The sequence below is a fragment of the Grus americana genome, chromosome 20 (assembly GCF_028858705.1).
Source record: "Grus americana isolate bGruAme1 chromosome 20, bGruAme1.mat, whole genome shotgun sequence".
NCBI lineage: Eukaryota > Metazoa > Chordata > Aves > Gruiformes > Gruidae > Grus > Grus americana.
The window spans coordinates 2,783,203-2,796,257 of NC_072871.1; the positions used below are offsets into that span (position 1 = coordinate 2,783,203).

The following is a 13,055-nucleotide window of genomic DNA, read 5'->3' on the forward strand; positions in this document are numbered from 1 at the left end:
ACCCCCTGGTGGGGCGGAGCGGGGCTGGGGGCTGCCGCGGGCACGGGCACGGGCACGGGCACGGGCACGGGCACGGGCACGGGCACGGGCACGGACACGGACACGGACACGGACACGGCATCCCGTCCCCGGGCACGGCCCTGGCAGGGGATGGGGCTGGGGCAGTTTCGCCCCGCCGGGACGCCCATCGCCATCGCACCCCCACCTGCCCGGCCGGTGCTGGGGTGCCCCGCAGGCAGCCCTGCCCCCCCCCCCCATCCCCCGTCCCAGCCCCAAAGAAACCCCCGCAACCCCACCCTTTTTCTAACCTGATAGATTTATTGAAAAATTAAAAGCACAAGCTCTGTATATATAAATACGACGACGTTGCCAGCGATTTACAAGGCCTCCGGTTGCTCTCTCCGCATCCCCACCCCGTGGCTGTGCCACTCGCCTGGGCATGAACATCAACCGCCCGAAAACCCCTCCGGCCTGAGCCGCGGGCCCACCTTGCTCTGCGTGTGGCACTCAAATGACAGTGGGGACACCCAGACCTCCGCCATCTTCCTGCCCCGCTCCCCAGCCTGGCCAAGGGGGAGAGGGTATCCCCGAAGGGCAGCCCCCCCTGCCCCAGACAGGACAGGGATGGAGACTTTAAGGGACGTGCACTGATTTCTGCCCGTTCTCAGCCTGCCCTACCCAGGCACTGAGAGGCTGCGGTGGGTGAGGGGACATTTGGGGACGAGATGGGGGTGTCTGTACGTGCAGGGTGGCGCAGCGGGCGAGGGCTCTGCGTGGTGGGATGCTGCTTACACACCTCGGCGCTGCCTTTCATCCCCATTTGGGTGCTCCCTGTCCCAAGCCACGCTCCCAAAAACCCATTCGGGTTCCTAAAGGGCGACGTTGAATTCTGTGACCAAGAAATCAATGTAGTCCTTTTCCTTCAGCTTAAAGGCTTCAGCGATGATACGGGCGGCTTCCCGGTGCTCTTTGCCCCGTAGCCCCGTGCCGTTCACCTCCAAAATGACATGGCCCACCTTCAGCTTCCCGCAGTTGTGCGCCGAGCCCCCGCGCTGCAGAAGAGAGGTGGTCAGCTCATGCCCCCACCATCCCCCTTGGCTCAACCCAGGGATGAAATACAGGCAGTTTTGGGAAAATGGGAAATACTTCATTTCCATCATGTTTACCCTGACCTGGTGAACACTGGGTCAGGGTGAACACGATGGAAATTAAATCACATTTCGGAAAGAGGGGATGAATTTGGCTTCCCTCCTGCTTGCTCCTGGAGCGCAGCGCCAGCTGGGATGGCCAAGAATAACCAAGGCGCAGTCAGCTCTGCCTTTTGCTGTAAATAACTTGAATTTTGCCCCAAGTAACAGCAGAGGAAACGGTGTGGCAAGACAGCTCCCGAGGGCTCAGGCCCCCAGCTATCATCCACCATTCCCCCCCCGCAATCCTCTGAGCAGAAAAAGGGAGTTTCCAGACATCTGGAGACACCAGCCAAGCTTTTGGGGCTGCCCAGACCATCTCTGAAACGTCTGCAGCGAACCCTTGGCTCCCAGGACGTGCTTTATGGTACGGGATCGTCCACGGGACACAAATGCAATCCTCAGGAAAGCCCCCACAGCAGAACGATGCCCCTGATGCCCAGGGAGATGCAGGGCTATCGAGGGGGAAGGCACACCTCCAACCCCCACCCCGGGGCAGGGCTGCCCACTGCACCCTGGCCATGGCTGAAGGGCTTTCCTGACGTCCAGGGAGGAGAGGGACAGGATGTGCATCGAGTTCTTCCCATTCTCAGCCTGCCCTACCTGGATGGTGACGATGCGGGGCAGCGGCTGCCGCGTGTTTGCTCCACCCTCGATGGCGATCCCCAAGGTTGGTGCGCTCTTGGACACTCGGATCAGACACGAGGTGGGCTCCAGGAGCCCCGGCTGCGGGGAGAGACGGCAGCGCTGCTGAGGGAGGCCGAGCACCGCTTGCCTGCTACACTCCCTTGGCCGGGAGTCCACGGCAGGCAGGGTCACCCATGGCAGGCTTCCACGGGAAAGGGACAGCCACGCTGCCTGCAGTCGCTCTCTGACTCCTGACATCCAAGATCCCAACCGTGTGCAGGTCGGAAGGGCTTGGGGAGCAGCGGAGCAGCTCTCTGCCTGCCTATGCCCCTCAACCTCGCCACCATCAGAAACCTTTCAATTTACTTCTGATACCTGATGTCACCTTCCCCTCTGGGAGACAGGTGACTTCACTCATAGGACACGGTGCCCTGTGGATGTCCCCTCAGAGCCAGGAACTCTGTCGTGTCCCAAGTAACCACTCGCTGGAGCTGGGAGGGACTGCGTTTACCCAGGACAGCAACCTCGGCCGCTCCTGGCTCCCTTCCCCACAGCTCAGCCCACCAGGGAGCTGACTCAGCTCATTAAACAAGAGGATAAATGACCCATCGGAGGGGTTGCTGCCTGCAGGCAGAGGGAGCAGAACCGGCAGATGGCTGGACGAGGCAGCGGGGAGCAGCACTGCCCCTTGGCAGCCCTGGGTGCCCACCTCCCACCAATGGCAGCACCCCTGGGCACCCAGCCTCACCGGCTTGGAGACCCCCTCCGCTGCCCCCTCGCTCCTCGCAGCCGCCTTGAGGCTTCGGCTTTTCCCAGGGACCGGCTGCCGGCTCTTGTCCTTGCCGCTCATCTCGACCTCCCCGATGTCCACCCCGCTGTCCTCGCTGAGGGTCTGCCCGCTGTCCGACAGCTGGGAGAGCGTGGAGGCTGGGGAGAGACGAGGGCTGTTAGAGGTCGGGCAGCGCAGCTCTGCGGCCAGCCGAGCACCCACAGGGCCACGGACCAGAGGGAGGACATCTCACCCGCTCCCAGGGCTGGGCAGGTTCCCTGGGATTTAGACCTGGACTTCAGAGCGGGGTTCCCAAGCGGACCCCTCCTGAAGAGCGGAGCTGTGCACAGGGAGCATCAAGGAACGAGCGGCCTCAAACCCCGGTCCAGGATCCAACCCGAATCCCGAACTGGGACGGAAGGAGAGGGTGACGAGCTCAGGGATCCTGCCGGAGCCCAGTGTGAGGCAGCCCATGTTCAACCCCGGGCTTGGGAGGAGACAGCCAGCCCCCAGCAAGCAGGCGATGCCAGGCAGGGGCTCTGTCCCCTCCGAGGCTGAGGACCCCGGGTGCAGACCGAGCCTCTGCCTCTGGACACGAGCGTGGGAACACCGGTACGACAGCACCGGCGAGGGCTGAAGGCGCGGGAGATGGGCTCTGGGCCGCGGAGGAGTTGGGGTCCCAGGGAGGCAGGCACTGCAGCCCCCCTCCACCCCCGGCACTAACCACCGACCTGCAGCGGGGGGCGGTGCCGCAGGAGGGCGACAACGTCCCTCGCATCGGGCCCCGCGGAGCCCGGCCGCAAACGGGGCACTGCCGTGGGGGCCGGAGGGGCTGGGGGATGCTGGGGGTGCCCCAGCCCACCCTTCCCACCCGCTGGTGGTCCCCCCCAGAGCCACTTTCGGGGGACCCGGGGAGCCCAGCACGCTCCTCCCTCACTCCCACTTCTCCCGGGACGTGCTCAGGATCCAGCTGACTCCCAAGTTCTGTGTGGGCACAGTTAAGACTTTTTTTTTCCTTCCAAAATACGGAGTTAATGGAAAAATCCCCGAATTGCTTTTTTTTTTTTTTTTTTTTAAAAACTCCGCTGGAAGCAGTTTTTATGAACGCAGCAATGCCCACACAAGAGAGAAGTCGTAATCAACTGCCGAACAGAGCTCGGTCTTTAAGCAAAGGTCAGCCTGAATCGCGCTGGCGACGCAGGGAGGCTGTGACGAGCGTGCTGAATGCTGATGGGGAGCTGGCTGCCCTGGCCCGGGCCCTCGCAGGTTTTCCAGCGATGCCAAAACCCAGGGCCGAGGGCTTTGTCTTGGAGATTAACACCACTACTGCTGAGAACACTGTGAAGGGCTTCATGTGTTTCCTGGATTTTCACTTTTTTTTTTTTTGGCCATGATGCTGTCAAGCTGTTTTCTGCAATTGAAAATTCACCTTGGGGAAGAAAAAAAAAAAAAAAAGCAACCCAACACACAGCTACCAAACGTCGCCACACCGATCCAGGCTCTGTGGCTTTTACCCTACAATACATTGACCTGGAATTTGAACCAAAATTGTAACGTTTGCCCCTGCAGCCTCCCCGGCAGGCGCTGCCAGCCCACATCCCCACCAGGAAGGGAAAGCCCTGCAACGAAGTCTGCTGCTCGGGCTGCAGGTCCCTCTCTTCCAACTCCCCCAGTTCCTGCCCTTGAGACGTGTCTCTTCTCCTGTTTCTGTCTTGAGGAACACCCCGGAGAGGGGTTTTTTCACCCCCGTGGCTGATAACGTGACACCCACCTCTGGCCTGGGGCAATGGCCTCACTTCATTGACGTCGGGCTCGCTGTTGGGTTGGTGCACCTCCACCATGATGAAATGCTGGTTGGCCACGGCCTGCGGGCTGCCCTTGTCCGGTGGGGGGGGTGCCGGGTGGGACGGGGGAGGAGGAGGGGATGGGGAAGGGGGGCTCTGAAGCCCACCGGCTGCAGGGCCATCTGGGGGTGGGCTCTTCAACCTCGTTGGGGACTGGACCCTGGGGAAGGGACCGATGGGGTGTTGGCTGACCAAGGAGAGCTGGGCATCCATCTGCCTCCTGGAGCTGTGCAGGGCCGGGGAAATGGTGGCATAGATAGCGCTTGGGGCAGACTCCTCGGTGGATGTGGTAGCAGTGGAAGTCATGCTGACCGTGTCCTTCTCAGGGTGGCTAGGAGGGGGCGTGGGGTTTCGAGGGGCCACGAAGAAGAGGCCTGACTGAGAGGACTCGGAGGAAGGGCGCTTGGGCTTGTCTTTCCCTGGGTTCCTGTGCTGGGCAGCAGAGGGGTCCAGCATCTGAGGGGCTGAAGGAGGAGGTGGAGGCTTGAAGTTGGGTGGTTCGTCTGGGAAGGAGGAGAGATCGTCCTGCCAGACCAAGAACAGAAGCCTTTAGGAGACCATGCTCTGCTGCAAGAACTTCCCCAGGCCCACAGTCACCTGCACCTGCCTTCTCACAGTGACCGTGGCAAAATGAGCCGATTTTCATAGAAACACCTTTCTGACCTCACTGGCAATAAGAACACGACTCAGAAGTGAGGACAATTAGAGGACAAACTACCCAACTTCTGCTCTGGTTCGCACAGATGCGACTCTTAGCCAGCCAGCCAGCATCCTTCTTCCCAACTGGTCTGATTAATTGGCTGCAGTGACATCCACGGGCCCGTGATGTAGCAACGAGCTATAGAAGCTGAGGCAAGACTCGGTATCATCAATTTGCCTCCAGCTCCCATCCAAGGCGCAGCAGCACAGCGTAGTGCCTTACCAGGGAGATGTCCGGCAGGGTGTTGATGCTACTTTGGTGGCCATCTCCACCTCCCTCCAGTTCTGATGTGTTCTAACAGGGCAAAGAAGGAAGAGAAAACCAGGTCACAGCAGCAAGGAGCAACCACCACAGTGCCAGCGTGGCAGGGAACATGCAGAGAGATACACGGCGTTGCCCAAACCCCCCACGCAAGGCCAGTCTTTCACCCAAAGGTTTTGGTTTCCTGGGAGGTTCCCTAGAGACTCACACGTATGAGCAAAGCAACATGGCTGGGAAACCGACTCTCCCAAGCTAAGCTGCGTGCTCAAAGCACGCTGTGAACTTGACCTACCAGGGCAATTTCCTCTGTAGCGGAGCAGCATGCTCCTCTTAATGAACTCTCAGCTCCTCGTGTTTCATTTGGAGGGAGGGGAGGAACCAGCTCTGAGGGCCGCAGGTTCCATACCTGGATCTTTCCCAGGAGAAGGGCAATGCACAAGTTTAAAACTTCCCTCCCTTGCAAAGCAGAGCAGTCAGCCTCAGATGCAAATAGAAGCCGCTGCCACAGCCTTCTCTTGACGAGTCAAAATGTCATTAGAAAATGTCACATCACAGCTCTGAAGACGTCAAAGCTCCAGACATCAAGAAGGGCTTCGGGAATCTGTCAGTCTGTCTGCGCAGGGGCAGCTGTCAGTCAGGATGGACCCAAGGCGAGGACACGGGACACAGTCGGGCAGAGCAAACGGGCACCCTGGCTACGTACCAGCAGGGAGGGCAGAGCTGGGGGGGTGCGGAGGGGGCTGGGTGTGGAGCTCTGCCCCAGGGAGCCGTGCCTGGCCTGAACAGGGCTGAACCCAGCTGGTCCTGAGTCCAGGCCAGAGCCGTGGCTTTGCCCCAGGTAGTCTCCTGGGGGATGCGCTGCGGTGGTGCACATCCCCAGCTCCGCCTGGTTCCCCTGCAAGAGCAAACCCAGACTCAGCACCCCCCTCCCACAGGAACCCCTGATCCGGAGAAGCGTCTGCCGCTGCTCACAAAGGGTGTACTTCATTTCTGTCACGTTCACGGGGATGTTTGTGTGTTTGTGCTGGAATGGGCAGGGTACAGTTTGTGTTTAACTGTGTGTTATTTATTGCAGGGTAAACAACTGCCTAGTTGAAATGTTGGTGCATCTGCATTTCCCCCATCTGCTGGAGGCTGCCGCTGTGCCTGTGAGATGTTAGCGTCCCAAAATAGACACAGGAGACAATTAAGAGCATTAGAGAAGCAGCAAAAACATTGATGGAAAGTGCTTTTATCTCTGTGGCTTCAGAAGAAACCCTGGAGAATGAGAACTAAAAGAAATGGCTTGTTCAGAAAGCAACAGGGAAAGCAGTAGCTTGGGAAACCACTCCCTCCTCTGATGAGGGCTGATTTTATCATCAATTAATCCAATGTAAAGGCAGGTGGCTTTTGAAAGAGAAACGTCCCCTACCCCTTCTTGGGTTACCGACCGTGCGGCAAGCCAGGGCAGAAGACAAGATCTGGCTGAAACACACGGCAGCAGCGACAGAAAGATCAGGCTTCGGCCAGAGCTGACGCACCACAGGACTCTGCAAATCCAAGCGCTGGCACGAAGGACGGGGCGATACCACGCGCCTGAGGCAGGTTGGGCTGTTTCAGAAATGACCTGCCTTCATATTGATTAAAAGGATCATGGACTGCTCTGGGCTGTGCGCGTATTAGCAGTAGGACTTCGGATTCACCTGAAGTGCCCATGAGTTTAAAAAGCTCGAGTGCCATCATGGACGCCAAGGAGCAGAGACGCTCAGCCTGCCAAAACGCAGGGCTGAAGAAACTGCACCAAACTGCACCAAACTGCACCAGCGCGCTCGCCGCAGAGCTCCCTCCCTTTGCCATCGTTTCCTCTAAGGAGAAAGCTGTTCTGCAGAAAGCTGCCCAAGTATCTAACCCTCCCCCTGCACCAGCCCACCTCCAGCTGCTGCCCAGAGCCTTTAATCCAGCCAAATGGCTGCGGGCACGAGGAGAGGAGCCAAGGCGGAGACGGTGGCATTTCAGTTCAGCCTGGCCTCACGTGAGAGCATCTCGGTGTCCCTAGCTCTTCCCTCTGCCAGCCTCAGCCTGCCTCCAGGAGTTCACTGGCAGACGCGTGAGGACCAGACCCCCGTGATACGACGGGGAGCAGCCTGCCGTCAGATAGCCGTGGTTACATCACTACTAAAGAGAGAAGAGTCCGCCCGATGCCCCCCTAAAATTCTGCCAGTGCCGTTTCCCCCAGTCCTGCTGCTGAACCCCGTGCCCATCACCACGACACCAGGCCCATCGTGTGCCACGTCCCAGCCCAGGCCCCGTAGCTGGGACCAGTCTGCAGCGAGACTTGAATCCTCCTGGCAAAGGGAGGGTGGGCACAGCCGGCTGCACCCCGCGCCCTCCCTGCCAGCACTCATCCTGCTGCCCCGGCTCTGCTCGCCCCACGCAGCCAGGGCCACCGACACTGCTCCTCCTCTTCAGGGCACTTTTCTTCTGCTGAAGTGTGCAAGCAGGGGATTTGCCTTTCCCCAAGCTTAGTACTTTGGGGGCAAAAGCAATTAAATAGAAATTGCTCTGGGCTATAAAATGTAATGGCTTTTAAGCTGAGCACATTTCCTTTCAGGAATTGGCTATTTTAAGACTCTGCTTTCCTGGATTTCCCTTGGAAGACCCATCGAAGCCACGTGCCACTGCTCTGAAAAATGAGTTTTTACTGAGGAGGCTGCTCCCTCCTACCGACTCTCTGCTCCTTTAGCCCATCTATTTTCTAGTTACAGAAACTGGAGGCCAGGCGAGGCCCTTCCAGCCCCTCTGCACAATGCAGCTGGAAAACTTTTGTCATAGCATCACAGACTGGTTTGGGTTGGAAGGGACCTCAAAGATCATCTAGCTCCAACCCCCTGCCATGGGCAGGGACACCCTCCACTGGCCCAGGTTGCCCAAAGCCTCATCCTCCTCCCTCCTATCTTGCACAGAGTCCAGGGCAGGAGCAATGGAGCTGGACAGCATCTTCCAGACAGGCAGTTTCCATCCTCAGATTAAGTGGTGGAGAAACTGCCACCTCCCTGGGGAATACAACCCAACCTTTAATTAACCTCGCAGCTCCAAGCGAGTCCCTTGTTTTCCACTTCCTGCTAACAAGAGCTTTGCAGAGTTACTCAGCCTGACTCCCGCAGGGTTTAAATTTTGAACAACCGCACCAGTCTGAGAATAAGCCCAGCTTTCCTCCTCTCTCCCACCCCAGAACACATCTGGGGGGCTGGAGGAGCCCCAGAGCCCCTGGCCCTGCCCCAGCCTGAGCACGGACCTCTCCGACTTCGGGGGCTCTGAGGGTGACGCAATGACACCCCTGCGGTGGCTTCACTCTGCCTCTATCCTCATGGCCCGAGGGGATCGTGCCACGCGCACGGGAACCCTCCACACGGGACGTCTGTGCCTGTCCTGGAGGGGGTCAGAGGACAGCCGGGAGCTGGAGCAGCTCTGTAACGGTGGACATAGGTGAGGATGATGTCCCCCATTGCTCTGCTCTCGTTCTGCTCTCCCTCTGGGGACACGGAGATCATCTGCCAGCTGCCAAAGAGGCTGTGGGCTCTCGTGCTTGAGATTCACTTTCCAGAGAGAGGAACTGCTCAGTGCCATCCTCTCCTTACTCCTACTGCTTGTGAAACGGAGACCAAAGATGGACAGGGGCTAGCAACTCAACTGGGTTACTGCTCTGGGCCCAATCCTGCAGCTTCAGGGAGCTGGGAGCAAGTCGGCGCCTGTGGAATCAGGCCCTGGGAGGAGAAGGCACCTGTGGATGGCAGCGTCTTTGCTAGGAGGCAGTGGAGAAAAATGAAATCAACAGGGATTTCGATTCCATAATCCTAACAGTGAGGGCTGGGACAGGGACAAAGGCAATGCTAGACTGCCTTGTTTGTAAGCGATTAGAAATTCATACTGCTCTGATCAGACAAGTCGCATCTGATTATGGCAGGCTACAATTAACCTCTGCTTTGCAGGACTCATCTGGAGATCCACGATTTACAAGAGGTGAGGGTGACACTTAGATAGGCAGACACACATCATCTGTGGGTGGCACCATCAAACACAGCTTAGTCTCACCTCCAAGCATCCCATAACGGAATCACTTTCTGCATAGCAGGTCCTGATCAGCCTCGTACTATTTATTTTTGGCATTAGTTCACCCACCAACCCACGGGAGCCCGGTCTAGCGTTGCTGCCTTTGGTCATGTAGTCAAAGAAACGTGTCCCACGGTTCAGGGTGCCTGCGATAAACTGTGTCTGGGAACACTACAGCCACCCTCTTCTAGGCAAGTGCCGTTCCCAGAGGGATGTGGCTTTTGGGCCAGGTTCATGGCTACCAGAGGTCCCCTCTCCCAAAGCAGCACTGGCAGCTCTCGGCCCCACCACTCGCTGTGTGTGCTCAGCCCAGTGACCCCCGCGATCTCCTCCCAGACAAGGAGGGAACGCACTCTGCCCCACGGAGCTGCGCTGCGGGGCACAAGCCTGCAGCTCTTCTCAGCCTCCTCCCGACCAAGGGCTCTGTTATGCAGAGGGATTTTTGAGGTCTACCCTCTCTAAAGTCTGTGTGAGGATTTCTCCAAGGCTGAACATGCCCAATGCAAGTACACCGACCCCTCCTGCACCGGGGCACAGATTTTTGCAGACTCAAGGCCCGTAAAGAAAATTCTCCCCCATCCCTGAGGATGCGTGACGGGATGTGACCAGCCTACTGGTATTTAGCCAGGGTGCCCGTACAGCAAGAGAGCACAGCAGCAGGGAGAGCAGGCAACAGGGCAGGAAGGGCAGTCTGGGGTCCATCAGGCATCAACGCTGCTTTAGCGCAAGCAGGACGCTGGTACCAGCTGGGCTCGGCTCAAGGCTGAAACGTGTCTGCACTGCAGCACCAGGGCCTGCAGCCACGCTGGGGAAGGGAACTCTGGAATGGCTCAGCAGAGCCACGGGAAGAAAAGGCAGAGATGGGTGAAACGAGGCGGCTGTTCACGCGGCTGAGTCGCATGCTGGCCCCTGGACAGCCTGTACCCGCCTCCCACCCGACGCACGTTCGCACGCACTCTCAACCCGTCTACTATGGCAACCGCAGTACTCGAGCTCCCCGTCTCGCTGACAGCCCCTACCTCCATCAGGTCTATTAGCCACAAGAGCCGCTCCTGGGGACGTGCGAGGGGAAAAGCAGATTAAAACAAGCACAAAAGTGAAAACATAACATCAGGGAGGATGCAGAACAAATGAGTGAGACAAGCAAATCCTGGCACAACACGTCCCTCCTCCCCCAAAACCCACCCAGCAGAATCCACGTCCAGCCGCACCCAGTGCCGATGGCGACAGCTGAAACGAGCCCCCCTGCGAGAGGTGCTGGGGGGGGCAACAGCAGGGCAGAGCAAACAGTTGGGGAGCTCTGCCCCCCTCCCCTCTCTCCTGCTAGCTGAGATAAGCACCATCCACCACGAGCTGGTGCTCTCTGCTTGGCAGTTGTTTTGGCCAGCAGTGGTGGCAACCATCTCGAGCGTCAGCGTTCCCACCACCCGTGGCAGAGCTCAGAGGGGTGCACGTTCTCACACCCATGGAAAGAGGTGCTGTGCCAGAACAGCATCCCAGTCTCCCTCCCTGACCTCTGGGCTCGGGTGCCAGGCGGGGCTGGGCCGTTGCTCACCCCCCAGGCCAAGCAGCCATGCCTGGCACGTGGTGTCATGGAGCAGGAGGGAGAGCACGGTGCGCCCAAAGCAAGTGGTACAGCCGCAGGCACGGGGACAGCACGAGAACAGGGTGTCACGCTCAGCGCACAAGTCCTGGCAGACCTGTGTCAGCCAGCTGAGACTTCAGAAAGATTTTCCCAGCAGACCTTCGGAGAGCAGCGCAGAACTCGCTTTGTTTACCCTGATCCAGAAAGGATCTCGCTGTAATCCATCCTGAACAGAGCAGATGGCTTTCCTATGGGTATTTGTGAAGTCAACGGGACAAAAGCACGGCTCTGACGCTCTGAAACTCTCCGAGGCCTCTGGGGAGGCTGGACAGAACTGCACAGGCAGACCCGGCCCCGGGGAAGCCCCCCGCCTCTCCCCCACGCCGGCTGTGTTGCCTGGGCTCTCCGCGGCACAATCCCACTCTCCCCGGCCGTGGGCTGGTTTGCTTGCTGTCAAACTAGCAGAAAGCCCATTGTCACCCGTTCTTTTCACAAAGGTTTTAATTTCCAAGGTTGCTAATGCATTTATGATGAAAAGCATTTTACGGCTAGGAAATTAATTTCAGGGCTGTATGCCTGCACACTCTGAGGTGATTACGATAACTTAATTAGACGGTGCGTGCAATGAAGGCCTGGCAGAGAGACGTGGGAGCGCTGCCGCTTAACGCTGGAGAGTGGGCAGGGGCTGGGACAGGAATGGCAGCTGGCCTGGCCGCTGCGGTCCCCACTGGGATGGGGAACAGGCAGCCAGTGTCTTTAAGGAGGTGATTTAAAAGCGACAGCCAGCGCTGGCTAATAGCGGCAGGCATTGGGTGGCAAGGAAAAAACAAACAAACCCCCCCCAAAAAAAAAAAGCTTTGAGGGAATCCATTGGGGAAGCAGACTGAACAGGGTTTCCTGAGGGGTGAAGTGCTTTCACAGCACTCCAGGGAAGTGAGGTTGTTGTAGCGCTGCCAGGAGCAAGTGTTGAAAGAAAACGGAACAGCCAGGAGGGACTCACCCGGGCTGAGCTGACGGTTGTGGCGGTGAAGTGGCTGCTGGAGGAAGAGACGGTGTCGCTGTAGGACATCATAGAGTAGGAGTCGGTGCCGATGCTGGGCCCCGAGGGCTGCCGTGCCTTCATGGACTCGATCTCTCTCTTCAGCACCAGGTTGTCGAAGCGGTCGAGGTCTTGCGGGGAGATCACACCCCGCACCTCTGAAAGCAGTGAGAACTGGGCCAGGCAGACAGACAACCAAAGAGAGGTTGGAGCACGACCATATTCCTGGGTCGGCGAAGACCCATCCTCCCACGCTCTTCTACAGTGGTGATGAGATGTACTAGCAGGTAACGCACGAGGACCTTTGGTCCTAACCTTTACCAGAAGCTCCTCTGCCACTGAACGCCAGCCCGATTCCCCCAGTATCTCCTACGTCTGGATTTTGCTTTCATACCCTCACCCTTGACCCTGAGCAGACAACCTCAGAGGCACCGAGCCACACTGTGACAGTGGCTCTGCTCAGCCCACCGGGCACAAGAAGCTGTCCCTGCCCTTGGTGTGGGCCTCACCTTAGCATGCGTGTTGAGTAGCTCAAAGAGCGCCATGACCAGAGCATCCACGGAGATGTTGCCTTCCTTATACTCATCGAGGTAGTACCCCATGGTCGCCCGCTCCTGTTCGTTCAGCAGGTGCCGGGCCTGTTCCTCCAGCATGACTCGGGTCTGGTTCACCATGCTGCTCAGTGTCACCTGGGAGCCGGCCAGGCCCCGGTAAAACACGGGCTGGGGAAGACAGGAGACAGGAGATAGGCTTTGGCCTGGGGTGCCAAGGAATCAGCTGCTGAAAAAGGAGGGCAGCTGTCCCTCCTGCAGCACAGGCAGGACCAAGAACTGCCCCCTCGCTCTGGGCTCTGCCTACCAGCACAAGCCACCGGCGTTTCAGACCACTGCTCTCACCCAACTACCTGCAGCGAAGCTGGAAAGCGGGACTGGAAGGGGGATGCCGAAAATGCCC

At 58.5% G+C, this 13,055-nt stretch overlaps 1 protein-coding gene across 5 annotated transcripts in view; it reads right to left on the minus strand.

Annotated features, from left to right (window-relative positions):
- Positions 1–298: 298 nt before the first annotated feature.
- The window catches only part of WHRN (whirlin), a 53,307-nt gene continuing 40,550 nt past the window's right edge, over positions 299–13,055 (minus strand). Inside the window, exons 6-13 of one of the 5 annotated variants that reach the window (XM_054849202.1) lie at positions 12,611–12,823; positions 12,063–12,275; positions 10,497–10,529; positions 5,350–5,421; positions 4,355–4,952; positions 2,563–2,741; positions 1,791–1,913; positions 299–1,052 (exon numbers count right to left, since the gene is read on the minus strand). In XM_054849202.1, coding sequence (XP_054705177.1) covers positions 870–1,052; positions 1,791–1,913; positions 2,563–2,741; positions 4,355–4,952; positions 5,350–5,421; positions 10,497–10,529; positions 12,063–12,275; positions 12,611–12,823 — 1,614 coding nt within the window. In that variant the 3' untranslated portion in view covers positions 299–869. Of the gene's footprint in view, positions 1,053–1,790; positions 1,914–2,562; positions 2,742–3,650; positions 4,953–5,349; positions 5,422–10,496; positions 10,530–12,062; positions 12,276–12,610; positions 12,824–13,055 lie in introns of those variants that run through there. The other 4 variants (XM_054849204.1, XM_054849203.1, XM_054849200.1 and 1 more) reach the window with 4 other exon arrangements.